The sequence below is a fragment of the Papio anubis genome, chromosome 12 (genome assembly GCF_008728515.1).
Source record: "Papio anubis isolate 15944 chromosome 12, Panubis1.0, whole genome shotgun sequence".
Taxonomy (NCBI): Eukaryota; Metazoa; Chordata; class Mammalia; order Primates; family Cercopithecidae; genus Papio; species Papio anubis.
Genome location: NC_044987.1, coordinates 118,834,351 through 118,862,025, shown reverse-complemented (window position 1 = coordinate 118,862,025; position 27,675 = coordinate 118,834,351). Strand labels below are relative to the sequence as shown.

Sequence of the window (27,675 nt, the reverse complement as noted above, 5' to 3'; positions counted from 1 at the left end):
TATATATAGATGTCTATATACACACTCATATGTGAATGAATTGTGCCCCTAAAATTTATATTATAAAAACTTAGGCCGGGCGCAGTGGCTCACGCCTGTAATCCCAGCACTTTGGGAGGCCGAGGCGGGCGAATCACGAGGTCAGGAGATCGAGACCATCCTGGCTAACACGGTGAAACCCTGTCTCTACTAAAACCAAAAAAAAAATTAACCGGGTGTGGTGGCAGGCGCCTGTAGTCCCAGCTACTCGGGATGCTGAGTCAGGAGAATGGCGTGAACCCGGGAGGCGGAGCTTGCAGTGAGCCGAGATTGCACCACTGCACTCCAGCCTGGGCAACAGAGCCAGACTCCGTCTCAAAAAAAAAAAAAAACTTAACCTCTAGTGCACCTCAAAGTATAACTATACTTAAAGATGACCTTTGAAGAGGTGATTAAGGTTAAATGAAGTCATGTGGGTGAGGCTGTTTAAAAAAATTTTTTTTAAGGGTTTTTTTTTTTTTTTTGAGACAAAGTCTCACTCTGTGGCCCAGGCTGGAGGGCAATGGTGCAATCTTGGCTCACTGCAACCTCTGCCCCCTGGGTTCAAGTGATTCTCCTGCCTCAGCCTCCCAAGTAGCTGGGATTACAGGCGTCCACCACCATGCCCTGCTAATTTTTGTATTTTTGCTAGAGATGGGTTTTTACCATGTTGATCAGGCTGGTCTCAAACTCCTGACCTCAAGTGATCTGCCCTCCTTAGCCTCCCAAAGTGCTGGTATTATAGGCACGAGCCACCGTGCCCAGCCGACAGTTTTTAACTGTTGAAATAAATGGAAATGATTCTGGGTATTGAATTTTATTGTTAATTTGCTAGTAGGATAATGTATCATGGTTATGTGAAGAAGCTGTATCTGTTAGCTATGTACTGAAGTATTTACAGGTGAAATGATTCAGCAAACAAAAAAAGGTGGGGGTACGGAATGAGGTCATTGTTGCAATGAGAACAGCAGAATCTTGATCACTGCTGAGGCTGGGTGTTGGTATAGGGAGGTCCGATTACAATACCTACACTTGGGTATGTTTGAAATGTCTGTAATAGAAACCAAAAAGGAAACCAAAAACCAAATGTAGATTCTTCACACTCCTCCTTTCTCTACCAAGCCACGTGGAAGAGGTTGCAATGACTGCGACACAGATTGATGGACCTTCCAGGCCTGGGTCCTTGCATGACCACGTGGAGCAGAACCCCCAGTGACCTGTGCTGGACTCGGAGGAGAACAGTGGAGAGATAAACTTTTGTTATTCTGAGTCTTGCCCAGTTCACAGTTGGTTTGTTATCCAAAGTATATTGTGTAGTAGAATTAAATTCAGGACACCATCTATAGTATGACATAATTTGTCATTTAAAAGGACATGTACCATTTTGGGAGGCTGAGGTGGGAGGATCACTTGAGGCCAGGAGTTTCAGACTAGCCTAGGCAATATAGTGAGATCCCATCTCAGCAAAAAATGTAAACATCAGCCAGGTGTGGTGGCACATGCCTGTTGTCCTAGCTTCTGGCCACAAATTGAAGGCTGCACTGTCGGCTTCCCTACTTTTGAGGTTTAGGGACTGGGACTGATCCACCACTGGCTTCCTTGCTCCTCAACTGGCAGACAGGCTATCATGGGACTTGACCTTGTGATTACGAGTCAATTCTCCTGAGTAAACTCCCTTTCATATGTACATCCTATTAGTTCTGTCCCTCTGGAGAACCCTGACGAATACACACATTCATCCCTATACACTCTGTTAAGAATGAAAAATAAACGAGAAAATGCAACCTGTGTTTATCCCATCTCTCCTAGAACGCTAGCTGCACAGGCAGCTTTTAACGCTCCATTTCCTGGTGGACTCCAGCCCACCCTCCTTCTGCTCCAGGCCCTCTGGGATCCTTGCTGTGCCTCCAACCTGACCACTCATTTTTAGGGTCTTTCATTGCCTCTGCCTAGAAAGTTCTTTCCCTAAATGTTGCGCAACTTTCTCTCTTTATTCCAGTCTTTCTTTCCTGATCACACCAACTAAAACATCCCCACCTTGGCCAGCACCGGTTCCAAGCCACAGATGGGCAAGCGGTGAGCACACGGGTCGCTGCCAACCACACTCTGGAAATGTCCTTGAGTATAACTTACTGTGCACATGGGCAAGGATTTTTCTAGGCTGCTGTGTGTATTTCCTTGGCTGCCATACAAATATCACAGACTGGGAGGCTGAGAGCAACAGGCATTGACACTCCCACAGTTCTGGAACCCAGAACTCCAAAACCAAGGGGTCAGCAGGCTCATGCTCCCTTGGAAAGGCCTGGGGTAGGGTCCTTCCTGCCTCTTCCAGCTTCTAGTAGCCCCAGGCATTCGTTGGCTGTGCCCACATCACCCCAGTTTCCTCTGCCTCCGTCATCACGTGGTCCTCTCTGCTCTGTCTCTCCTCTTCTTATAAACTTGTCATTGCATTCAGCGCCTACTGGAGCAATCCAGGATAGTCTCATCCCAAGATCCTTTCCTTAGTTACATCGGCAAAGACACTCTTTTCAAATAACGTTACATTCTCACGTTCCCAGGGTTAGGACTTGAACATGTCTTTTTGGGGGACACCATTCCACCACTGCAGTGGAAAGGCATAAGTGAATTGCACGCACCTCTAAAATATCCGCAGAGCCTGCCAAATTACACTCTCTATTTTTCCCCAGGGAAATTTTAATACACACTTGGGCCTGGAGTCTGGCTCATCGGCACCACGTATACTCACCTGACTTTTGGGAAAACTGAGAACGATGGTGACGGTGACAGGCCCTGAGTTTTCCCCGACATCGACACCTACCGGGGCTGGGATACCTGTCTCAGAGAGTCCTGCCCTCCCCAGACACTGGGGCTGGTGGGGTCCTCACCAGACATGGGAGGCTCAAAGCAGGCTCGGGGTGAAGTGGGGGCCCCCTTCCTTGTCAGCTGTTCTGCCCTGTGGCTCTTGGGGTCCCAGATGGAGTGACTGATGCCTGAGTGGCCAGTGGGGAGTCTAGACCTGGCTGAAGCCTGGGCCCCAATGCCAGCCCAGATAAGGAGCCTGAGACTCAGGGGACAGCCCAGACCCAAGCAGGCTGACGAACATAAGCACCCAGAACAGGCAGGGCTCCATGACCTCGTTTTTCCCATCAAAGCCGGGTAACCTGTCACTGGGCCCGTGTCTCCTTTTCCCCATGAGCTGTGTGGGGCCTGAGCAGGGACCCAGGCAGTGGGCCAGGGCCCCTCTGATCATCCTCAGCCTAATGGGGTGGAGGAAGCAGGGGCGGGTCTGGTGGGGACTGAAGTGGGAGGGGCAGCCTGGTGTGGCCCGGCCTTGACACCTGCCCCTAGGAGCTGTGTCTCCCAGAGCGCAGGGCCTTCCCCGGTGAGACCCATCACGACGTCCATCTCCAAAGCAAACCGTTAGGATCTTCAAGTGAGGATCTAAGAAAACAGCCCGGGCAGGGCGCGGTGGCTCATGCCTGTAATCCCAGCACTTTGGGAGGCCGAGAAGGGCGGATCACCTGAAGTTAGGAGTTCCAGACCAGATGGCCAACATCGTGAAACTCCATGTCTACTAAAAATACAAAATTAGCTGGGCGTGGTGGCGCATGCCTGTAATTCCAGCTACTCGGGAGGCTGAGGCAGGAGAATCGCTTGAACCCGGGAGGTGGAGGTTGCAGTGAGCCAAGATCGCGCCACTGCACTCCAGCCTGGGCGACAAGAGCAAAACTCCGTCTCGGAAAAAAAAAAAAAAAAGAAAGAAAGAAAAAAAGAAAAAGTAAACGGTCCGATCTCCCGTAGGTCTGATTATCAGGATGACATCTGGCCGGGGAAGTGGAGATTCAGAAGAGAGTTCTAGAGGCAGCAGGGACACTGTCCCAGAGCGGCGAAGCGCGGGCCCGGGAGGGAGCAGGTCTGCGGCTCCCCGGAGGAGCAGGGCCGTCCGCGGCGCAATGGCGGCCCCCGGTGGCGGTGGCTGCAATGGGACCTGCGCAAGGCCGAGGATCAGGGTGTGCAGGGTGCGGTCTGCAAATTGCCCTCGGTGCCCCTTTACCCGCGCGAGGCCGGGAACTCGGAAGCCGCGAGGTTGCCCCGAGCGCACCCAGCAGCTGCGCGCTCACGCTCGCCCCTCTCACAGTCTGATCTGGTGGTTGACCAGCTGCCCTCCACCCCGTCCCCTGCAACTTTTGCAGACAAGCCCCCAGGAAGCAAAAGAACATCGGATATACATAAGCATCGACAAAGCCCCTACTGTGTGTGCCTGGACCTCAGCAAAGGGCAAGAGAGAGGCAGGCTACATCACCTCCACAACTTCCTGTTCATGTATTAGGAATTTATTATGTTCACAATATTTATCTATCAATATATTTATTCTGTTTCCTACGTGCAAGTGTTCATCCTCATGTTGATTCTGAAAAGGAGGTGCCAGTATCACTCCCATTTTACGGATGAGCAAACTGAGGTGCAGGAACGTGAATTTCACTAACGTTGTCGAGAAACGTTTGGAATTTGGCAGGGCGCAGTGGCTCATGCCTGTAGCCCTAGCACTTTGGGAGGCCAAGGTGGGTGCATCACTTGAGCCCAGGAGTTTGAAACCCCATCTCTACCAAAAAATATATAAATTATCCAGGTGTGATGGCATGTACCTGTAGTCCAAGATACTTGGGAGGCTGAGGTGGGAGGATCGCTTGAGCCTAGGAGGCAGAGGTTGCAGTGAGCCGTGATCATGCCACTGCCCTCCAGCCTGGGCAACAGAACGTAACTCTGTCTCAAAACAAACCAGAAACCAAAAAAACATGTGGAGTGGGGGAGACTGCATCTCAGAAGCCAAAAATCCCTGGCTTCCTGGACCAGCACAGCCCACTGACCAGAGGAGGACATGGGAAGGCGGGTAATGAGAACAGCTTACCCTTTATTGCACCAGACTTCATGCTGGAGACTCCATACTGGGCATAGCTAGGGGCACCAAGGTTTAGAAGGAGTCACAGTCCTGCGTCTGGGATGCTGCTGTCCAGTTGGGAAGGGCGAACGGCCAGTGCAGAAGAAAGAAGATGGAAGCAGCAAGGCCACTCCTCACAGCCCTCCTGGTGTGGGGGAAGGAGCCCAGCAAGAATTTCTGCTCCACCAAAGGCGGAAAGGAAGAAGCTCCCCTAGGCTGCGGGGATGAGAGGGAACACGTGGAGGAGGAGGGGCTGCAGCCTTGGGAGGTGGAGGGCAGAGGAGAGGAGAAGCCAGCCCGAGGCCAGATGAAGGCCACAGCCCTTGGAAGATAGACACTGGAGCCCCAGGGCTAGGGCCTTCTTCTTTCTTCTTCTTTCTTCTTCTTTCTTCTTCTTTCTTCTTCTTTCTTCTTCTTTCTTCTTCTTTCTTCTTCTTTCTTCTCCTTTCTCCTTTCTCCTTTCTCCTTTCTCCTTTCTCCTTCTTCCTTCTTCCTTCTTCCTTCTTCCTTCTTCCTTCTTCCTTCTCCTTCTTCTTCTTCTTCTTCTTAGACTTTTGCTCTGTCACCCAGGCTGGAGTGCAATGGCGCAATCTTGGCTCACTGCAACCTCCGCCACCTGAGTTCAAGTGATTCTCCTGCCTCAACCTCCTGAGCAGCTGGGAACTACAAGTGCCCGCTACCACACCCAGCTAATTTTTGTATTTTTGGCAGAGACGGGGTTTCATCATGTTGGCCCCAGGCTGGTCTTGAACTCCTGACCTCAGGTGATCCACCTGCCTTGGCGTCCCAAAGTGCTGGGATTATAGGTGTGAGCCATCACGCCCAGCCAGGCTAGGGCCTTCTAAGAAATCAGGGGTATCGGTCAAATGGGGGACTCTCTTAGAGCCTCCCTGGGGGGTGCATGAGTCCTACACACTCCCACCTAGAAGGACAGTGAGTCAGGCCATGGCAGGGCTGGGTCCCCCACAGCCACTATGCGTCCTCAGCTGCCTCACTTCCCTCTCCAGGGTTTTGCCATGTTGGCCAGGCTGGTCTCAAACTCTTGACCTCAGGTGAGCCACCCGCCTCGGCCTCCCAAGGTGCTGGGATTACAGGCATGAGCCACCACATCCAGCAGGTGGCAGCCCCAAGCCCAGGTTGGATCCCTCATTTCCCCTTTCCTCGATACAAACAGGGAAATACAGCTAGCCCTAAAGGGCTGGGCCCAGTTTTGGTAAACGGTCTTTGAGCTCTGGAAAGAGTCGTTTATCCAGGCACCCTCTCTACTGAGATGACCTGAAAGCCATGGGCAAACATCACGGCAAACACGGCCTGTCCCCCTCCCATGGCTCAGAAGGGCCTTCTCTGCCAGCTGCCACACCCTGCATTCTCACATATTCACTCAACAACCATTTACTGAGCACCCGTTATGTGCTAAACCCTGTGCAAAGTAAGATCTACATGTTTGGTATCTGCTAAGATTCAAACTTGCATCATTTATTTTAAGTCTGTTTACTTCAGGAACCACAGTTTTGGAGACATTGCTATTATTTTCAGTAAAATGTGGATATGACATATCTCTTTGACAGCATCTATTGTGTTTTGCATTTTGTTCAATTGGGTGAGGAGAGGTGATTGATATATTCCACCTGTTACATACATAGAATATATAACATAATATATAATATGCCCATTAGATAACAACTCTCCCTTTTCGCTTTTCTTTCTTTTTACGTTGGAGAAGCCATATATTTACAGGGTTCAAAACAAATCCTAACAGCACTAAAGCACTGTGGCAGAGACAGAGTTGACCAAACGTCCGTGGGCTCTTCTCCGTTTCCCAGGCTCCCCTGCAGTTTGGTCAGGGCTTTGGGATTGGTTCTGGCCAATGGAATGGAAATAAAATGTTCTCCTGGGACAAGGCAGCTAGGAGCTAGTCTGCTTCCTCTGTCTCTCTCTTCCTCTACTGGGGCAATCAGGGGGCCTTGGTTCCTGCAAGTTGGAGAAGAGCTGCCCCACCCGTAGTGGACTTAGTGGAAATGGGAAATAGCCCTTCCTAGTTAAGCCACTGAGGTGTCAGGGCTTATTTCTTATTGCAGCACAGCCTGGCCTAACCTGACTAATGCAAGTTAGACAGTGAAAAGTAGACCCCCCTCTCAGACTTTCAGTCCACTCCCAGTAGAGGTACTGTTGCCAGATCTTTGTGTCACATTCCCAAAATGTTATCTCTTCTCTAGAAGCCTGAATAATGTGTGTGGCGAGCCACCCAGGTGCCGAGGCAAGAGATCAAGGGCATGAGCTGTTCCAGTATAATAAAATATATAAAATAAGAATAGTTATACTAGATATAGATCATAGATACGATTATATATGAATATCATTAATCTTTAGTTTGTAGCAATTACTCTTTACTCCAATATTATAATAATCCTTGCTGTACAATCATACCCTAGGAAAAACCAGGCCATACAGAGATAGGAGCTGAGGGGACATAGTGAGAAGTGACCAGAAGACAAGTGTGAGCCTTCTGCTATGCCTGGGAAGGGCCACCAGAGGGCGCCTTGGTCTAGCAGTAACGCCAGTGTCTGGGAAGACGCCCGTTGCCAAGTGGACCGCGGTCTAGCAGTAGCGTCAGTGTCAAGGAAAAGCACCTGCTACTTAGCAGACGGGGAAAGGGAGTTCAGAGGAGTTCAGAGAAGACTCTACTCCTCCACCTCTTGTGGAGGGCCTGACATCAGTCAGGCCTGCCCGCAGTTATCCGGAGGCCTGACCGTCTCCCTGCGATGCTGTGCTTCAGCGGTCACGCTCTTAGTCCGCCTTCATGTTCCATCCTGTACACCTGGCTCTGCCTTCTAGATAGCAGTAGCAAATTAGTGAAAGTACTAACAGCCTCTGATATGAAGAAATAATGGCGTAGGCTGTGTCCTCTCTCTCTCTCTCTGTCTCTCCACCTCGGCTGCCAAACAGGGAAGGGTCCCCTGTCCAGTGGACACGTGACTCACATGACCTTGTCAATCACTGGAGATGACTCACACTCCTTACCCTGCCCCTTTGTCTTGTATCCAATAAATATCAGCGCAGCCTGGCATTTGGGGCCACTACCAGTCTCCGCCTCTCGGTGGTAGTGGTCCCCCGGGCCTGGCTGTCTTTTATTTTATCTCTTTGTCTTGTGTCTTTATTTCGACAATCTCTCCGCACATGGGGAGAAAAACCACCGACCCAGTGGGGCTGGGCCTTTCAGAAGAAGGCTCCCCTGGGAGCCTTAAGGATGGGCAGAGGCTGAACCCTGCTGGCCGGAGACCTTCAGCAGCCAGGTGGGTGCCCAGAGGAGCCCTGTTCTCAGTTACTGTTCACAGCCCCAGACCCCTACCCCAACCCAGGTCTCCTGCACTATGACCACCAGGGAAGCAGGTAGAAAATGGCATTTGACAGGCTCCCAAACCCAAGCACACCTATTAGGGAAGGAACAGAGAGGAGGCTCGGCTGGAAAGATTCAGTGTGGCTCAGGGCTCAGATTCTCCTCCCCCTGCCCCATGGGGTCAAACTTGGATTTGAGGCCTGCCTGCAACTTGCCTCCTTTTCCAAATGCGTTATTTATTTATGATGAATAGAGCATGAGATGAAACTTTATTCCTTGAACTGTCATTTAATGACTTCCTTTTCAGAATTTAAAACCGCTTCTTTTACTTCCAGATTGTGAAAGCCGCACTTGCTTCATTTTTTTTTTTTTTTTTTTTTTTTAACAGGGTCTCGCTCTGTCACCCAGGCTGGAGTGCAGTGGTGCGATCATGACTCACTGCAGCCTGGACCTCCTGGGCACAAGTGATCCTCCCATGTCAGCCTCCTGAGTAGCTGGGACTACAGGCACCCGCCACCATGCCTGGCTAAGTTTTGTATTGTTTGTAGAGATGGGGTTTCACCATGTTGGCCAGGCTGGTCTCAAACTCTTGACCTCAGGTGATCCACTCGCCTCGGCCTTCCAAGGTGCTGGGATTACAGGCATGAGCCACCGCATCCAGCAGCTTCGTGCTGTAAAAAAAATAATAAACCTGAATCACAAAATACAGAAACAAAGGAATATAATTAAGAAGACACATAATCCATCACCCAAACATGACCACTGCAACCTCAGGGGTGCGGTCCTTGCACATTATTATATACATAGATAAAAACCTGTTGCTATGCTCAAGGACTTTTTTCTTGAGCCAAAATAAGAACAAATGATAATTTGCCCTTAACTTGTTTGTTTTTTCTTCTCTAATAAAATGAGTATGTTTCCAGGTTAACAACTGTAGATCTACATTGTCAGGTTTGGTTTGGTTTGGTTTGAAAACTACCTAGTATTTTGCTGCTAGAAGAAAGTCTACCAAAATGTTAATGGACACTATCTCTAGATTTTGGAATTGCCATAATTTTTTTAATGTCCTCTTTTTTTTTTCTTTTTGAGCATGGGACTACAGGTTAAAAATGTAAATATAAAATTTTAAAAAATGTATTCTTGTAAGTAAATACAGTTTAATATTAAACTTCGATGAATTTGTTTTTCACTTTAGTTATGTTGACCTGGTTTTTCTTTGAACTCTCACAAGAATGTAAGCAATATTTCTATTTATTTACTTATTTATTTATGTATTTATTTATTTGAGATACAGTTTTGCTCTTGTTACCCAGGCTAAAGTGCAATGGCAAAGTCTTGGCTCACTGCAACCTCTACCTCCTGGGTTCAAGTGATCCTCCTGCTTTAGCCTCCCAAATTGCTGGGATTACAGGCGCCCACCACCACGCCTGGGTAATTTTTGTATTTTTAGTAGAGACGGAGTTTCACCATGTTGGCCAGGCTGGTCTCGAACTCGTGACCTCAAGTAATCTGCCTGCCTTGGCCTCCCAAAGTGCTGGGATTACAGGCGTGAGCCACCGTGCCCCGCCAACATTTCTATTTTAAAAATGTTTTTTTTCTTAATGTGGTAGATTCCTGGCAGGTTATTATATTATCTTCTTTATACCTTTTGTTATAAGTTAAATATTTACTAATAGTGTTTCTAAACCACTGAAATAAATACAATTAGTGAACCACCACACCCAGTCAAGGGAAGATATTAATTTAGATTCTTCCTACCCTTTTTATGTGCTCAGTTGCTAAAGCATAAAATTTGCAACTTATTTAAGGATGTTGATGTAAATATTTGGACTTTAAAACTGCCTTTTTCTACTTTCAAAGGCATGTGTGTATGCGCGTGCGTGTGTGTGCATGTGTGTGTGTTGGTGTGTGTCTGTGTGTGCGTGTGTGTGTGTGCATATGTGTATGTGTCAGTGTGTGTATGTCTGTGTGTGTGTCTGTGTGTGTGCATGTGTTTTTAAGCAGACAGCATCTCCCCTTTGTTGCTCGGGCTAGAGTGCAGTGGCACAATCACAGCTCAATGCAACCTCAGCCTCCCAAGTAGCTAAGACTGCAGGTGTGAGCCACTATACCCAGCTAATTTTTAAATGTTTTGCAGAGATGGGGGTCTCACTATGTTGCCCAGGCTGTTCTCAAATTCCTAGCCTCAAGCAATCCTCCTGCCTCGGCTTCCCAAAGTGCCGGAATTACAAAAGTGTGCCACTGCATGCAGCCCCAAAGGCCCTATTCTAACCATTTGGTCCTTATTTGAAAATAAAGCAATTTGTAAATAGACTATTGAAAATCCAGGATAATGGAATCAGGCTCTTTGCCTTTATTTTTTATTTTATTTATTTTTTATTTGAGATGGAGTTTCACTCTTGTTGCCCAGGCTAGAGTGTAATGGCACGATCTTGGCTCACTACAACCTCCACCTCCCAGGTTTAAGCGATTTTCCTGCCTCAGCCTCCTAACTAGCTGGGATTACAGGCATGAGCCACCAAGCCCGGCTAATTTTGTGTTTTTAGTAGAGACAGGGTTTCACCATGTTGGCCAGGCTGGTTTCAAAATCCTGACCTCAGATGATCCACCCACCTCGGCCTCCCAAAGTGCTGGGATTACAGGTGTGAGCCACCGCACCTGGCCCTTCTTTGTCTTTAATGCTAAGATAGTCTGACTTCAAAATAAATATTTTAGGAACAAAACCGATGAACAAATTGATGATTGGGGACGGAAAATCTCTCCAAAGCTTTATTTCAGATCAATAGTTTGAATCAATAGTGTTGATTTTTGTAGCACATATAATTGTTTGATGCTTTGCAAATTTTTTTAAAGTTAGAAATTAAAACCTACGCTCTTCTGTATGAGCCTCCATGTCCACGGGCTTTATTCTGTAAGTGGTCCTTTATTTTCCTCACCACGTTATCTATTTTCCTATGCCAAAAGATATATTTATTTTATTTTATTTCAGCTAACGAAATGGATGCTCAAAAAGGTGTTTTTTTCTTTTCTTTTTTTTTTTTTTTGAGACGGAGTCTCGCTCTGTTGCCCAGGCTGGAGTGCAGTGGCTGGATCTCAGCTCACTGCAAGCTCTGCCTCCCGGGTTCACGCCATTCTCCTGCCTCAGCCTCCCGAGTAGCCTGGACTACAGGTGCCGCCACCGCGCCCGGCTAGTTTTTTGTATTTTTTAGTAGAGACGGGGTTTCACCGTGTTAGCCAGGATGGTCTCGATCTCCTGACCTCGTGATCCGCCCGTCTCGGCCTCCCAAAGTGCTGGGATTACAGGCTTGAGCCACCGCGCCCGGCCAAAAAGGTGTTTTAAATACGTACTGATAAGAGAACAGTTCCCTTATTCGGGAGATGTTTGTAATCTCATGCTAAGTGGGCAGGGAGAAGGATATTACATTGTTTATATATTAAATTATGTTCATATGAAAATTCAAGGGAAAAATAACAAAATTAGCAAAAATCAGTTGGTGGACAGGGCGAACTTTTTTTTTTTTGCTTGCTGTCTTTCCCTTTTTCCTACATTCCGAGTGTTTTGTGATTTCATTTGCTTATTTAAAAAACCTAAAAATTAAAGACATCTTCAGAACAAAATAATACAAAGTGCATTTAATTTCATCCACCAAAAACATTTTTGTTTATTTATGTTTATAACATAATTTATGTTCATTGTGCAAACAAACATGAGATGTTCCAAAAAATATAAATGAGGACATTAAAAATTACTGTAATTCTAAAATCTAGCTATATTCTCTATTAACATTTTGGTGTACTTGCTTTCACTCTTTTTTCTCTTTTCCTTTTTTCTTCTGTCTTTTTGTTTGTTCTTTTGTTTCGTTTGAGATACGGTCTCGTTCTGTCGCCCAGGCTGGAGTGCAGTGGCACTCCAGCACGATTACGGTTCACGGCAGGCTCAACTTCCTGAGAACAAGCAATCATCTTGCCTCAGCCTCCCGAGTAGCTGGGGCGACAGGTGCGCACTCCCGCACCTGGCTATTTTTTTTTTTTCTATTTTTTGGAGAGATGGGGTCTCACTGTTACCTAGCTTGGTCTTGAGCTCTGGGCTCAAGCAGTCCTTCCACCTTGGCCTCCCAAAGTGTTGGATTATACGTGTGAGTCACCTCACCTGGCTACTTTCATTCTTTTAAAGTGGTGTTTCGTGTGATTGGAATTCTAGTATACGTAGAGTTATTTTTTTTTTCTTTTTCTTTCTTGTTATGTTTTTGAGATGAGATTTCACTCTGTTGCCCTGGCCTAGCCGCCGTGAAGTGGCATGATCATATGAGCCTCAGATAGAGGGCTTCTTTTTTCTTTTTCTTGAAATATCATGAGCGTTTTACATGATGTGACGTTTGTTGAAATATTATTTGTAATGGTTGCTTAGGAGTCTTCAACATAAATATCCTACAATACATGTCATAATTCTACCATTTTGTCAATGTAAGCTGCTTTCCTTGCCTTGACTTTTACAAATCGTGTTGCACTGAACACCACTGTACATAATATTTTTACTTGTCTTTGATTATTTCCTAGAGATGAAGTCTTAGAAGTGAAATGACTCGGTCAAGGGGCAAAAAACTTTTATTTTATTTTATTTTTGAGACAGAGTCTCGTTCTGTCGCCCAGTGTGGAGTGCAGTGGCACGATCTCGGCTCACTGCAACCTCCACCTCCCAGGTTCAAGCAATTCTCCTGCCTCAGCCTCCAAAATAGCTGGGATTACAGGTGCGTACCACTACACCCGGCTAATTTTTGTTTTTTGAAGTTTCACTGTTTGGCCAGGCCGATCTGCAACTCGTGACCACAGGTGATCCATCTGCTTTGACTTCCCAAAGTGCTGGGATTACAGGAGTGACCCACCACGCCCAGCTAGTAAAAACAAACAACAACAACAACAAAAAACCTATATATATATCTATAGAAATGCCCTTCCTGTGTTTTGAACTGCCTGACCAAGAGGTGTCTTAAATTTATGCACCTATGCTCAATAAAAGTATCTTTTAATTCTAAAAAAAGGGGAAAAAGAACTTAAACTATTTTAAAAGGTAAGAAATGCATCTCATTATTCTTTCTGAGCATTGTTTTGGTTACTAGTAAGGCTGCATCTGCTTTTCCTGATAAGCCAGCCATTGTTCTTTCTGTGAATAATGTTTCAAGTATTTTTTTTTCCCCATTAGGATGTATTTATTTCTTATCCATCTAAATAAACTCTTTACCGGAAATATTATTTCTTTAGTTACAATATTTATGACAAATATTTCCCCATATTGTTCTTTAACTTTAAATTGTGTTTATTATCACTTTTGGTACACACAAGTTTGCATTTTCACATAGTAAAATGTTGGTTTTGCTTGCTGAGAATTCCTTCATGACTTTTATGTGTTAAAAGAGCATCTTCATACTTGTCTGAATGTTCCACCTAGATTTTTTTAATGTATTTTATTTTATTATTTATTTATTTATTTATTTAGAGATGGAGTCTCGCTCTGTCGCCCAGGCTGGAGTGCAGTAGTGCAATCTCAGCTCACTGTAAGCCCCACCTCCCGGGTTCACGCCATTCTCCTGCCCCAGCCTCCCCAGTAACTGGGACTACAGGCGTGCATCACCACGGATGGCTAATTTTTTTTTTTTTTTGTATTTTTTAGTAGAGATGGGGTTTCAACATGTCAGCCAGGGATAGTCTCAATCTCATGACCTCGTGATCCGCCCACCTCGGCTTCCCAAAGTGCTGGGATTACAGGCACAATGTGCTTTATTTATTTATTTATTTATTTAGAGACAGTGTTTCGCTCTTGTTCCCTAGGCTGGGGTGCACTGGAGCGATCTCTGCTCACTGCAACCTCTGTCTCCCGGGTTCTCCTGCCTCAGCCTCCCAAGTAGCTGGGACTACAGTCATGTGCCACCACACCCAGCTAATTTGTATTTTTAGTAGAGACGGGGTTTCTCCATGTTGGTCATGCTGGACTCCAACTCCCGACCTCTGGTGATCCGCCTGCCTCGGCCTCACAAAGTGCTGGGATTACAGGCGTGCGCCACCATGCCCGGCCAATGTGCTTCATTTTTTTAAGTTAACTCTTTAACTCATCTGGAATTATTTTGATGAATGATGTGAGGCATACATGGAACCAAGGTTTTCCCAAACAACCAATTTTCCATTATAGTTATTACTTAATACTCCCTTTCCCCGATTCATTTGTGATTCTTCTTTTTATCACATGAGAAGGCTTTACATCTATGAGAGTCCATTGTCTGGGCCATTCACTTTATTTCACTGGTCTGTCTCTTCTTGAAGCAACATACCACAATATTTATATTGTCACTTTATCTTTTCATATCTCATGTGAAAATCATTCTTTTTCTTCAAAAACATCTCAGTTGTTTTTATTAGTTTATTCATACAGATGAAAAAGTTTAGGATTTTGACACATTTTACCAAATCTCATGGAATTTTCTTTGGTACTGCACTTGTCCAGTTTTCCAATCCTCAGTCAAGGTAAAGCTGTAGTTTTCTTTATATGGGTCCTGCTCAAATTGTTAGAAATTCCGATTTCTAAGAAATATATTATGACTATCATAAGGCGATTTTCCCATCATCATCCCTGCTCAGGTTACTACCAATTTTTGTTGGAATAACAGAAACTGATTTTTTCCCTATTCATCATACACATAGCTACTTGCTGCGATTATGGATTCTAAGAATGTCTTAGGTAACTATTTGGGTTTTCTAGGTGGGCCATGACATCTGCAAACAGTAGTATTTCTGCCTTTTTTTTTTTTTTTGGTATTTGCACTTCTTGCTTCATGTTTTACTGCATTGGCCACGGCTGGTAGAAAGATGTTCAGTGGTCACGTGAGGTTTTACTACTTACTTTATTAGGAATGCTTTTGGTGTTTCTCATCTGAATTCCGTGATTGCTTAGAGTTTGAAATCGCTTTTTAAAAATCGTGTTCAGAAAGTACATCTCATGGAAATGACAAATATGAGAACTAAAACCGACAAATTTCCCCCCAAAATCCCACATGCAAAGCCTCCTGGCCCGGAGCCTCTTGAGGCGTCGGTTGTTTGATGACTTCCTATTTCTTTTCCTTTTTTTCTTTTTTTTTTTTTTTTTGACGTTGTCTCTCTCTGTCGCCAGGCTGCAGTGCAGTGGCGCGATCTCGGCTCACTGCAACCTTCGCCTCCCGGGTTCAAGCGATTCTCCTGCCTCAGCCTCCCGAGTAGCTGGAATTACAGGCGCCGCCCACCATGCACAGCTAATTTTTGTATATTTAGTAAAGACGAGGTTTCACCATGTTGGCCAGGCTGGTCTGGAACTCCCGACCTCAGGTGATCCGCCCGCCTCGGCCTCCCAAAGTTCTGGGATTACAGGCGTGAGCCACCGCGCCCAGCTGATGACTCTCCATTTCTTCCTTGGTTCTTTCGGAGTCACTTTGGGAAATTCGGTTCCATCTGCGGTGGTAAAATACAGGCTCTCCCCGCACGCGGCCAATGGACGCTCCCAGCGCGGACAGACAGGCCCATTGCGGGAGCGGGGCAGGGCGGAGGGACCCCAGGGCGGGGCTTCATTCGAGCCCAGCCCCGCCCACCGCCGCAGCCGCGCATGCGCCGTGTGCGGGCCGCTTTGGACCCTCCCGCGTGCCGTTCTTACCCGGCCTGCCCCGCGCTGCCGCTTCCGGAAGTGGATTTTGTCTCCTCCCAAGCGGAGCGTTTGTGCCTGAACCTGCCGGGACTGCGACGGCATCGCAGTGCTGCAGAATCCCGGGGGCCAAGGGCGGGCTGCTTGCCGCTATGGCTGGCAGTCAGGATATATTCGATTCCATCGTGATGGCGGATGAGAGGTGGGTGGCGAGGCCAGGCCCGTACCCCGCCCTGTCTGGTCCTCTCCCAGCGGATTCGCCGCCGGCTGAGGCCCAGGGCGGCTGCTGGAGCCTGGCGTCCCTTGGGCGTGCGCATTGGGGAGCGCCTGGTGGTCGTGGACGCAGGACAAGTGTGGGCCTGAGGCTCTGGTCCTTCTCTCCTCGCCCTCTCCGGCGAGGCACGTGCCCAGCTGCTCTTCCAGACCCGCCTTCCCTGTCAGGGCTGCCCCAAGCATCTGCTCAGCCTGGTGGTTCCCCTCCTCCGAGGCCGCCCCGTCCTCTGGGAGGACAGACTTTGCCATCTGGGAGCTGCCTCTTTTTCTGGTTCCTTAACCATAGGACATACGGCAGTATTCATGGATGTGCTGATAGATGTGCCCGACCACACCCCTTTCCCTCCAGCGCCCCTGGGGAGCCCCTCGTGTTGCGACAGTGGGGGAACTGTGAGTTGCCTCCTGGCTGACTTCCAGTGCCCGGCCCACAGGACACGTCCATAGATGTTAGTTAAGAAAGCGACCGAACATTTAGCAGTCAGTTGCTGACGTTTGTTTAGCTCTCGCTGTGAGTCAGACGCTGAGCTAAACGTTCCACCCTGGTTATCTACTTCAGCCCTACTTAGTAAGTGGATCCAATTATTCTTCGGAATTTACAGACTAGGAGGCACAGTCACTTTCCAGGGTCACATAACTGATAAGTGGGGAGCTGTGCAGTCTGCTTCATGGAGTGCTGCAGCCCACTCCTTGCGTCTTTGGTGACTGCAGGTTAAGATAGTGCCAGTTCCACTGTTGGGCCTCACGGTCAGTGCTACTCCAGGTACCAGTGGGAGTACATTTTGTGGTGATCTGATGCCATTTCTCTCTGTTGTCCTACCAATGTGATGTCAAACCCTGTGTATGTTGCAGTTTTTTGGAAGCAGTTGACTTGGGCTAGTGCTACTTGAACACTCACAGAACTTTGGCCCCCTAACTCTGGCTGCAAACCAGACTTACCTAGGAGACTTCGAAAAGTAGACTCCGGGCCAGGTGCGGTGGCTCACACCTGTAATCCCAGCACTTTGGGATGCTGAGGCGGGCAGATCACCCGAGGTCAGGAGTTTGAGACTAGCCTGACCAACATGGAGAAACCCGCCTCTACTAAAAATACAAAATTAGCCGGGCGTGGTGGCGCATGCCTGCACTGTAATCCCAGCTACTCGAAAGGCTGAGGCAGGAGAATTGTTTGAACCTGGGAGGTGAAGGTTGCCATGAGCTGAGATCATACCATTGCACTCCAGCCTGGGCAGCAAGAGTGAAACGCCATCTCAAAAAAAAAAAAAGGCCGGGCGCGGTGGCTCATACCTGTAATCCCAGCACTTTGGGAGGCTGAGGCAGGCGGATCACGAGGTCAGGAGATCGAGACCATCCTGGCTAACATGGTGAAACCCCGTCCCTACTAAAAATACAAAAAATTAGGCGGGCGTGGTGGCAGGCGCCTGTAGTCCCAGTTACTTGGGAGGCTGAGGCAGGAGAGCCTGAACCTGGGAGGCGGAGCTTGCAGTGAGCCTAGATTGCACCACTGCACTACAGCCTGGGCCACAGAGCAAGACTCCATCTCAAAAAAAAAAAAAAAAGTAGATTCTGGGCCAGGTGTGGTGGCTCACACTTGCAATCCCAAGACTTTGAGAGGCCAAAGCTGGAGAATCGCTTGAGCCCAGGAGTTTGAGGCTATAGTGAGCTGTGATTGTACCACTGTACTCCAGGCAGGGCAACAGAGACCCTGTCTCAAAATTAAAAAAAAAAAAAAAAACGAAGGAAGAAAGAAAAGTAGATTCCAGGGCCTTGCTCCAGACTTACCGAATCTCTGGGGGTGAGGCTTTTGAGTTAATATCTTTGAATTTTCGTTGTGTGTCTCTAGTACTCTTATCAGGTTTGGGAATCACTGATTTAGCCCTTTGTTGTAGATGAAGAAACTGGGCTACAAGAGGTACAGTGACTTCCAGAGGAGACTAGGAAGTGGTATATCTGGGAGCGGAATCTGTGTCTTCTAACTTGAATTTTAGGCTTTTCCTTCTTACTCTGGCTTGTCTTACTGGGTCCGGGTAATATAAGAGAGAAAAATTTTTCTGGAAAAAGTATTCTTTCTTCTGTTGATTTGATGAAGCATGTTTCTTCTTCACAGGTTTCATGGGGAAGGGTATCGGGAAGGCTACGAAGAAGGCAGTAGTTTGGGTGTGATGGAAGGAAGGCAACATGGCACGCTGCATGGAGCCAAAATCGGGTCTGAGGTAAGTGGGAACCCCCATCTGGAGATGAAACCTTTTCATTTACAGTTTATAATTTATTTGGATATTCAGTGTGATGGAGTAAGAATGTCAGGCCTTTTAAAATCAACAGTGCCTTGGCGTGGCGGCAGGCGCCTGTAGACCCAACTACTCCGGATGCTGAGGCAGGAGAATGGCATGAACCCGAGAGGCGGAGCTTGCAGTGAGCCGAGATTGCACCACTGTAGTCCAGCCTGGGTGACAGAGCGAGACTTCGTCTCCAAAAAAAAAAAAAAAAAAAAAGTCACAGTGCTGGATGGGCACAGTGACTCACACCTGTAATCCCAGCACTTTGGGAGACTGAGGTGGGCGGATCACCTTGAGGTCAGGAGTTGGAGACCAGCCTGACCAACATGGTGAAACCCCGTCTCTACTAAAAATACAGAATTAGCTGGGCTTGGTGGCGCATGCCTGTAATCCCAGCCACTTGGGAGGCTGAGGTATGAGACTTGCTTGAACCCGGGAGGCGGAGGTTGCAGTGAGCCAGGATTCGTGCCATTGCACTGCAGCCTGGACAAGAAGAGTGAAACTCCGTGTCCAAAAAACAAACAAACAAAAATCACAGTGCCTTTGTGTGGGAGTTAATGGACTAGATGGACTGTTGCTAGAGAAATACTCTTAGTACAGAACCGAGAGCGCATTTTGCTGTGGGTAGGTATAATTAAGTTATGCAGGCTGGATAAGATAAAACAAGTCCCTGGTCTCCTCAGTTTATTTTGGAGTGTCGTGGTGCTGGCTCATGTACTAAGCCAGCTGAATCATTGTCCAAAGCATGGGTGCCCTCTGTCATGTGAAAATATTACATTTATGTTTACGTTGAAATTTCATTAACTTTATGGGTTTTTTTTCTCCTCTTGCCCTTTGTCCTAGATTGACCCTTACTTACAGATAAGTGGCCCTTAGTGGCAAAGTCTGAGTTGAGGCAGTTATGACTATATTGGATGTTTGATGCTTCGAAACAGATCACCACAAAATGCATGGGGATTAACACAGCAAATATTGATGGTCTCACATGTTTCTGAGGGTTGGGAACTCAGGAGCAGCTTTGCTGGGTGGTCCTGGCTCAGGGTGTCAGCCGGAGCCATGTCACCTGACGGCTTGACTGGGGTTGGAGGATCTGCCTCCAAGGTGGTGCTGTCACCTGACTGTGGGCATGGACGTCTCCATGAGGCTGCTTGTGTGTCCTTGTGACATTCAAGAGTGAGTGGTCCAAGAGAGCTGGTGAGGCAGGTGGCATTGGCGTTTATCCCTAGACTCAGGAGCTTTGTGCTGGTCCTCCACATTCTGTTGGTTACGAAAGCCACCCTGATGGAGTGTCGAGGGACCTGCATAGGGCATGGGTACCAGGAGATGAGGACTGGGGCATCTGGGAGACTGGCTGCCCCACCGATGACCTAATCTCCTAATTTCCATTGCCTAATGCCCAATGGGTACTTCCAGAACAATAGTGTAAGAAGCACCGCTGCCCTTTGCCCCCACCTGTTGTTTTGAGAGATCTTGGTAATGAAAGTGTAGCTAGTTGGCTTATTAATTTCACTCTTACATATTTTTCACATTCACAGATCGGGTGCTACCAGGGTTTTGCTTTTGCATGGAAATGTCTACTGCACAGTTGCACCACTGAGAAGGACAGGTAAAGATGGAGGTGTCTTTCTTTCTTAGTGTAGGAACCAGGAGTTCTAGTTCCATGGGTTACCGACATGCCCTTGAGTAATCAGTCTGTCTGTTCCTCATCTGTAAAATGGAGAAAATAATCAGTGTCAAGCTTGAGCGTTGTTAGGAGATTTAACGAAAATACTAAACAGAAAGCGCCAGGCACGTTTTAGGTGTTTGATGAACACTGGCTGTTGTTGCTTCTCACGAGTTCTATGCTCCTGCCTTTTACCTGGAGTCATTAGGGAACCACGTGGCTTTTAGATACCCTACCAATAAAATAATGTTGACATTGATTGTATTTTCTCGTTCACCTTTCCCCTGAGCTTCTAATAAACAAATTATAACAGTTTTGTATGACTTGGGCCCAGAAATGAGGATGCCATTGTCATCAGTTTTTTAATGTAGCCAACTAAGTCTGTTAACAAGAAAATGCATTTATATGTGTTTAACTCCTTTCTGGAACTTGTCAACAGTCAATAAGTGTTAGCTGTCATTTGAATTGTTTTTAGCTGTTAAAAACTCTTCTCCGCTGGGTGCAGTGGCTTACGCTTATGGTCCCAGCACTTTGGGAGGCCAAGGTGGGCAGATCACCAGATCAGGAGTTCGAGACTGGCCTGGCCAGTATAGTGAAACCCTGTCTCTACTAAAAATACAAAAATTAGCCAGGTGTGGTACTGTGTGCCTGTAGTCCCAGCTACTCGCGAGGCTGAGGCTGAAGAATTGCTTGAACCCGGGAGGCGGAGGTTGCAGTGAGCCGAGATCACACCACTGCACTCCAGCCTGGGCGACAGAGCGAGACTCCTTCTCAAAAACAAACAAATAAAAACTCTTCTTCCGGCCGGGCGCGGTGGCTCAAGCCTGTAATCCCAGCACTTTGGGAGGCCGAGACGGGCAGATCACGAGGTGGCCGAGATCGAGACCATCTCATAACACGGTGAAACCCCATCTCTATTAAGAAATACAAAACTAGGCCGGGCGAGGTGGCGGGCGCCTGTAGTCCCAGCTACTCGAGGCTGAGGCCGGGAGAATGGCGCAACCCGGAGGCGTGAGCTTGCAGTAAGCTGAGATCCGCCACTGCCCTCCAGCCTGGCGACAGAGCCGAGACTCTGTCTCAAAAAAACAAAACCAAAAAAAACTCTTCTTCCTGCATTGTACTTACTGAGGCCCCACGTGGCCCTGCTTTATCTAGCTTCATTCTGGAGCTGGAAATGAACCCTCAAGTAAACGGCAGAGATGGTTTGGATACTCTGCCGTTCATGGGCGGCAGCAAGCGCGAGACCTTAGCTGGTGCTCTGGGTCGTTCTGACACCTCGCGGCCTCGCCTAGCATGGGGGGCACAGGGAGAGTGGATAACACTCGCCCTGACCACGTGCCTTGTGCTTTTATTTGAAATATCTGGAATTTCTAGAAATACCTTGAATATCTTGAATACTCAAATGTTTAAGAATGAGGATGCTTGCAGCTGATTCGGTGGTTCTTTCTGCTGCATTTGTAGCAGCGGCTGGGAGTTGATGGGATTCTGGGTTAGTAGAGAGGCACCTGAGGACATTTTCCTCTTGGTTCTCTGGCGGTGGCGGGCAGCTGGGGACCCCAGGGAAGTCGTTGTTGGCAGCCTGTGCCGCCACTGGGTGGCAGTCAAAGCTGAGCTTGGCTCTCGACTCCAGGCCACAAAAGGATGTGTGTGCTTGGCGTTCTCCACCCGTCTCCTGTCTCCCACCGCGGCAGAATCTGCCGGCTCCCGGAGAAGTGCTCCGCTGTGTGTCCATGGTCCCATCCCAGGAGGCTGCCAGCCCTTACCCCAGAGCAGGGGTTTGCTGACGTCTTAACGCAGCACACCCAGTCTAACTAACAGAGAAGAACCGCTTTGGTTGACGAGGGGCTGGTGGAAGCCCGGCCAGACCCCCCTCGCAGCCACCCTCGCCCCGTCCAGTAGTACCCAGAGGTCTCTTTGGAACCTAAGGCTTTATTGTAGAGCAGTGGGTCACGGATGTTTGGATCTTATATGTCAGGTTTTGTTTATTTTTTTTAAATGAAGAAGGGCTGATGTTGCATGTTTTACCTGTAAATGTTGCCAAATAAGGATGTCAAGAGAAAAACACCTGCCACTTGCATTGTCATTCAGCAAAATGCTGGGCATGGTAACACCAAAGAAACCATGGAGAGCGGCATCTCGGGCCAAAAGATGGTGCTTTCTGTTGAGTAACTAGCTTTCCAGTAAACTGCGTGGCGCTTCTGTCCCCGGCTTTAGCAGTCTGGTGAAACCCTTCTGCAGAGCAGCGCGTGCCGGGGCTGAGCGTGGGGGCTCTGGTGCCATCACTTTTGTTTCGTTAGCCCTGAGCTGCTCACACCTGCCTGATGTGTGCTGCCTCTGACGGTGCGCCCGGCTGGGTGTGTCTGAGCAGCATCGCTGAGCACCGAGGGTGGTCCTCTCCACTGGGTAGCATACAGCCACCTCCCACGTTTTGGCGTCTCCCTTTGGTTTCCCTGGAAACCAGGTGCTTTGTTGCTAAAACTGACTTGCTTTGACCTTTCTCAGTTTTGTATTTTCTCAGAGAGGTAGCCGTCGTTAGCTCTTGTAAACTGGATGCAGCTGGCGAACTTGCTCGTCTGTGTGTCCAGGAGCACCAGCTGTTTGCACACACACAGGAGTCTTGGTTGCTTTGAATTGCTGTTGATCCATCCTCACCGTCAGTTCTTTAAAATTCCCGGTAATCGAGAATCTTGCCTACTCTGGCCACTCACATGGTCCGTCAGTTCTTTAAAATTCCCGGTAATCGAGAATCTTGCCTACTCTGGCCACTCACATGGCCCAGTGTGGCACAGGGGCCGCGTGCTTCTGTGGTTCATTGGAAGGACCTGGCCCCACCAGATGTACACATGTGTGGATTATTTTTAAACCCCTGCAGGTGAGAGCCCTGGTCTCTAGGATCCAGAGGAAACCAAGAGACTGACATTTATTGAGCACCTACTCTGTGCTGGAGTCCAAGCTTCATGTCTTTTTTTTTTTTTTTTTTTTTTTGAGATGGAGTCTCGCTCTGTCCCCTAGGCTGGAGTACAGTGGTGTAATCTCAGCTCACTGCAACCTCCACCTCCTGGGTTCCAGAAATTCTCCTGTCTCAGCTTCCCGAGTAGCTGGGACTACAGGCGCACACCATCACACCCAGCTAATTTTTGTATTTTTAGTGGAGATGGGGTTTCACCATATTGGTCAGGCTGGTCTTGAACTCCTGACCTCAGGTGATCCACCCGCCTTGGCCTCCCAAAGTGCTGGGATTCCAGGCATGAGCCACCAGGCCCAGCCCATGTCAGTTATTTAATACTCTTGGAAGTCTATGAGGTTGCTGTTACTCTCCCCATTTTAAAAAAGATAAACAACAGAAATGAATTTCTTACCATCTGGAGACTGGGATGCCCCCCATTTTACAGACGAGGCCAGCAGGGCTGAGAGCGGGTAGGTCGGTGTTGGGGAGCAGTCATGCCCAGGGCTGCTGTCTCCTGAGTGCACACCCTTTCTGCAGAACCTCCTTGCCTCCCTAGCAAAGCTCTGTCCTTCCTGGGGAGGGGACAGTACTGATTTCTGCTCTTTTGAGAGAGGGGTTTGCTGGTTTACTTGCAGCTGAACTCCGGAAGGCTTTGAGCACAAAGATTCCAAATCCAGGAAAATCCCCAGACCCAGAGCAGGCTGCTTGTGCCCAGCCCCAGTCCCTCTTGTCCAGTTCTGTCTGTTTTTGCGTGTGCGACCTCGAGAGTCAGTGGGGCTTCAGGCTGCCTCAGCCACTCAGCCCCATGGTCCGGATGGAGGCATGTCTAAGCTAGGCACACACTTGCTGTTGAGGTGCTGGGTGTGGGCCTAAGCACGTTGCTAGGTAAATAAATATGATTTCGTATAATGAGAAAATGATCATCCAGCTTTTGAACGAAGGCATTCTTAGCGCACCTGCTGGGTTTCAGTAAGCAAGTAGCATAGCTGTTGCGTAAGTTGAACCTGGTGTGTGCACATGACTGAGAGTCTGTATTTCTGTGCTTTACAGCCGAAAGATGAAGGTCTTAGAATCATTGATTGGAATGATCCAGAAATTCCCTTACGATGACCCTACTTATGATAAACTCCATGAAGACTTAGACAAAATCAGGGGAAAATTTAAACAGGTGCGTGCACTGTGTGTTTCCTCCTGCTGGGAGCGCCTGACTGTGCCTTTCCCAGGCGGGGCGGCGCACTCCAGGGCCACTGCGGCGATGGCTTGGGGCTGCGTGCGCCGTGGAACTGTCCGTAGAGGCGCCTCGTCCTTGAGTCGCACTGCGGGAAAACCGAAGATGGTCCAGAAAATAGGAGTTAGAACTCACTTATGGGCTGGCCACGTAGACAGGAAAAGCTATAGGTAGAGTTATCTTCTCGTTTTTCAGTAAAAATACACAAATTAAAAATACCATCCCTTTTCTTTTGTGTTTTCAGTTTTGTTCATTACTCAACATTCAGCCAGACTTTAAAATTAGTGCAGAAGGTTCCGGACTTTCATTTTGAGAACGATGGATGAACAGAGACCGAACATCGAGGAACAGATGTGTGTGTGACATGTTTAGAAATGCGGCAAAGGGCCAGACGGTGCTGGGAAGGCCGTCGTTCAGTGGGAGGGTGAGGCTTCCGGTTCGGCCGCGGGAGGGCCTCCTTCCCCGGGGTTTTTTGCCTGTGTCATCTCGGTGCCCGCCGTGGGGCCTCTTCACACATGCCCTTTGTTGGGCTGAAGCCATCCCTAGCAGAGCCCTCGCGCGGCTGCTCCCTGCTGGGCCCACGTGCATTGGCCTGACGACCTCTTCGGCAGCACAGGCCTGGCTGGCTCTGGCCTGGGGTTGGCTCTGGATAGGGTCAGTCCCCAGGCCTGGACTCAAGGCAGGTTTTTAAATTTTTTTTTGCAATGAGAGAGACAGTTGGCCCTCAACGAGGCTCATGGGAGGTCTGGACGGGTGCTGTGCCGCATGTCGAAGCCGATTGTGCGCCAGGCCCTGCAGGACGTACGTCTCGTGTTTTATTTAATCCCTTCAGGAGCCCACGGGGTGGGTGTTACTCCCATTTTACAGAGGAAGAAGGTGAGACAAGAAGGGGTTGCCTGGTCTGAGGGCAGCCAGCAGCAGAGCTAGGACTTCCGCCCCCAGGCCGTGCCTCACCGCCACCAGGCACAGCCGCCTCTGGAATGCACAGGCCAGCACCTCAGCCCTGGGAGTCCCTGCCCTCCCTCCCAGGCCGCATGGGTCCTGCTGAGCCTCGCGGAGCACGGGGGAGTCCGTGGTGGCCAGTTTGCCTGGCCATCTGGCTGAGAGGAAGAAAGGCCAGCCCGATCCTGAGGGGACCCGGACATATCCTTCACACTGTCCCCAGAGGGTACATTAAAAAATGGTGAAGGGGGGAAATATTTTGAACCAAAGACCAAATGTTAGGCGGCCGTTATATTTGCAGAAACTGAGAACCGTGTGTACAGGCTCCTGCATTCTCCCCTCTCCTAGGCGCTCTTTTGTCTCTGTCGGTCCTTACAGAGACAGTGGACTGGGCACAGATGAGCGGAGTGGATGGTTCGGTGGGTCCCCACGAGGTGAGTGGTCATATGCGATGACATGTGTTTGCGCACCCTCCTGTGTGCACCTCAGGGTCACCGAAGTCTCCACACGCTGGCTCTCCCCACCCCTCCTGTTCCAGAAAGCATGTCTGAAAGCAGTCCACGGGATTATTAAGGAGTCACCATGAATCCACTTCGGTTTTAAAACCATTCCCGAATGTCCTAGTGGATTGTGCTGTGCTGCCTAAGCTGCTGGCTGCAAGAGCCAGAGCAGGGACTCCCTCAGGAGCAGCGGCAGGCGGGCCTCTACGGCGGCAGGGGGACCTCCACGGCGGGCCTCCACGGCGGCGGGGGGACCTCCACGGCGGCGGGCGGACCTCCACGGCGGCTCGGGAGGAGAGAGAGCGCTGCTTTGTTTTTGTTTCAGTTTTTCGTTTGAGACAGAGTCTCACTCTTTCACCCAGGCTGGGATGTAGTGGCGCGATCTGGGCTCACTGTAACCTCCACCTCCTGAATTCAGGCGATTCTCCTGCCTCAGCCTCCCTGGTAGCTGGGATTACAGGTGCCCGCCACCACGCCCAAGTAACTTTTATATTTTTAGTAGAGATGGGGTTTTGCCATGTTGGCTAGGCTGGTCTTGAACTCCTAGCCTGAAATGATCCACCCACCTCCACCTATCAAAGTGCTGGAATTGCAGGCATGAGCCTCCACTCCCAGCCTGCTTTTTCTTTTTGAAGACAAGACTTAGGTCTCCTCCTCCTAAACTGTAAACCTGTGTGTGTGGCTGTGTACCCCTCCTTTGTGGCCTCACCTCAGGTCTGGGGAAGTCTGCGTTGGGCATCGCCCTGTTGTTTCTTCATCAGAGCTGCTGCCTCCGGGCAGAAAGATTTCCATTCTTTCTAGATGGCAGGATCAGGGGCCTTTGTTGTGTTTCCCTTGGTGGATTTTTGTGTTTTGTAAGTTGTCTATTTTGATAATGTATTATTTTTATAATTGGAAAAAAGTAAATAGCATATTTTAAAGTGAAAGTTTGTCTGGGCCCGTTTATAACAGCATCGTTCATAACACAGCATCGTGTATAACAGCATCGTTTATAACACAGCGTCACCTGTAACAGTGTCATTTATAACACAGTGTCACGTATGACACAGCATCATTTATAGCACAACATCCAGCCAGTTTGTTTCTTCCTCCAGGGCAGTTCGGATCTGGATATGAAGGAAGACATGTGCCCTAGATTTCTGCCAGCTCGTCTCCTTAACCCAGCGTAGACACAGCCGCTGCGAGAGTGGTTCCGTTGTGTTGGGGACTGGTCAGCTCCTGCTCACCTGGCCCAGCTCTTACTCATCTCCCCTCTCCGAGACACCTCTATCCCCGCTGTCCCCGACCTTCTCTCCCCTCTTTTTTTTTTTTCTTCTCCCATCTCTGTCTCCTGTTCTCTCTCCCTACTCCCTGTCTGCCTCTTTGGTACAGCTGGCTGAGCAGCAGACTGCCACTTCCTCCTCTGGTTTGCCTCACAGGGAGCCAGGATTGCCTCATCTTCAAGATTCTCACACACTGTGCTGACCTGTGCCTGCCTGGCCCCTTTCTAGAGGACGAGACCCAGTTTCCAGGATCCCTTGGTCACCCCCGACATTGTGGTACAGACAGAGCCCACTGTAACAGGTGCTTCCATCCTATCCAGGCAACGCCATCCTCAGCCTCTACCCTGGGAATGAGCATGTCTGTGTCTTCTCTTCTGCTAATGAGGTGTTAGTAGAGGGTCCGACCAGTCCCCAGCACAGTGGGCCCACTCTTAGAATGACTGTGTGTCTGTGCTGGGTTAAGGAGATGAGTTGGCAGAAGGTCCTGCGGGGGCTTCTGGGAAAGGTTACGTCATTCCAAAGAAAAGGTGCTGGTGCTATTTTGAACATCATCCTGTTGGGATGTGACAGCTAGAACTGCTTCAGTCATCTTGCAAGCTGGCTACAGCTGAAGCCACCCCGAGCCTGGCAGAG

At 48.7% G+C, this 27,675-nt stretch overlaps 1 protein-coding gene across 7 annotated transcripts; it reads left to right on the top strand.

Annotated features, from left to right (window-relative positions):
- The first annotated feature begins 15,940 nt into the window (after positions 1 to 15,940).
- Positions 15,941 to 26,855, top strand: LTO1 (LTO1 maturation factor of ABCE1). 7 transcript variants are annotated; one of them, XR_004177600.1, is made up of 6 exons: positions 15,941 to 16,156; positions 18,332 to 18,437; positions 20,036 to 20,106; positions 24,161 to 24,762; positions 25,629 to 25,714; positions 25,819 to 26,855. XR_004177600.1 is itself a non-coding variant. In XM_021925432.2 (6 exons), exons 1-5 carry the CDS (start codon positions 16,107 to 16,109, stop codon positions 24,649 to 24,651), a joined length of 414 nt encoding a protein of 137 aa, XP_021781124.1. In that variant the 5' UTR covers positions 15,969 to 16,106; the 3' UTR covers positions 24,652 to 24,691; positions 25,770 to 26,855. The 7 variants fall into 7 exon arrangements, 3 of the variants coding, with proteins under 3 accessions (XP_021781124.1, XP_021781123.1, XP_003909473.1); XR_002516920.2 differs by having other exon boundaries at positions 15,969 to 16,156; positions 24,161 to 24,278; positions 24,583 to 25,714; XM_021925432.2 differs by lacking the exon at positions 25,629 to 25,714 and having other exon boundaries at positions 15,969 to 16,156; positions 24,161 to 24,278; positions 24,583 to 24,691; positions 25,770 to 26,855.
- The last annotated feature ends 820 nt before the right edge of the window (positions 26,856 to 27,675 follow it).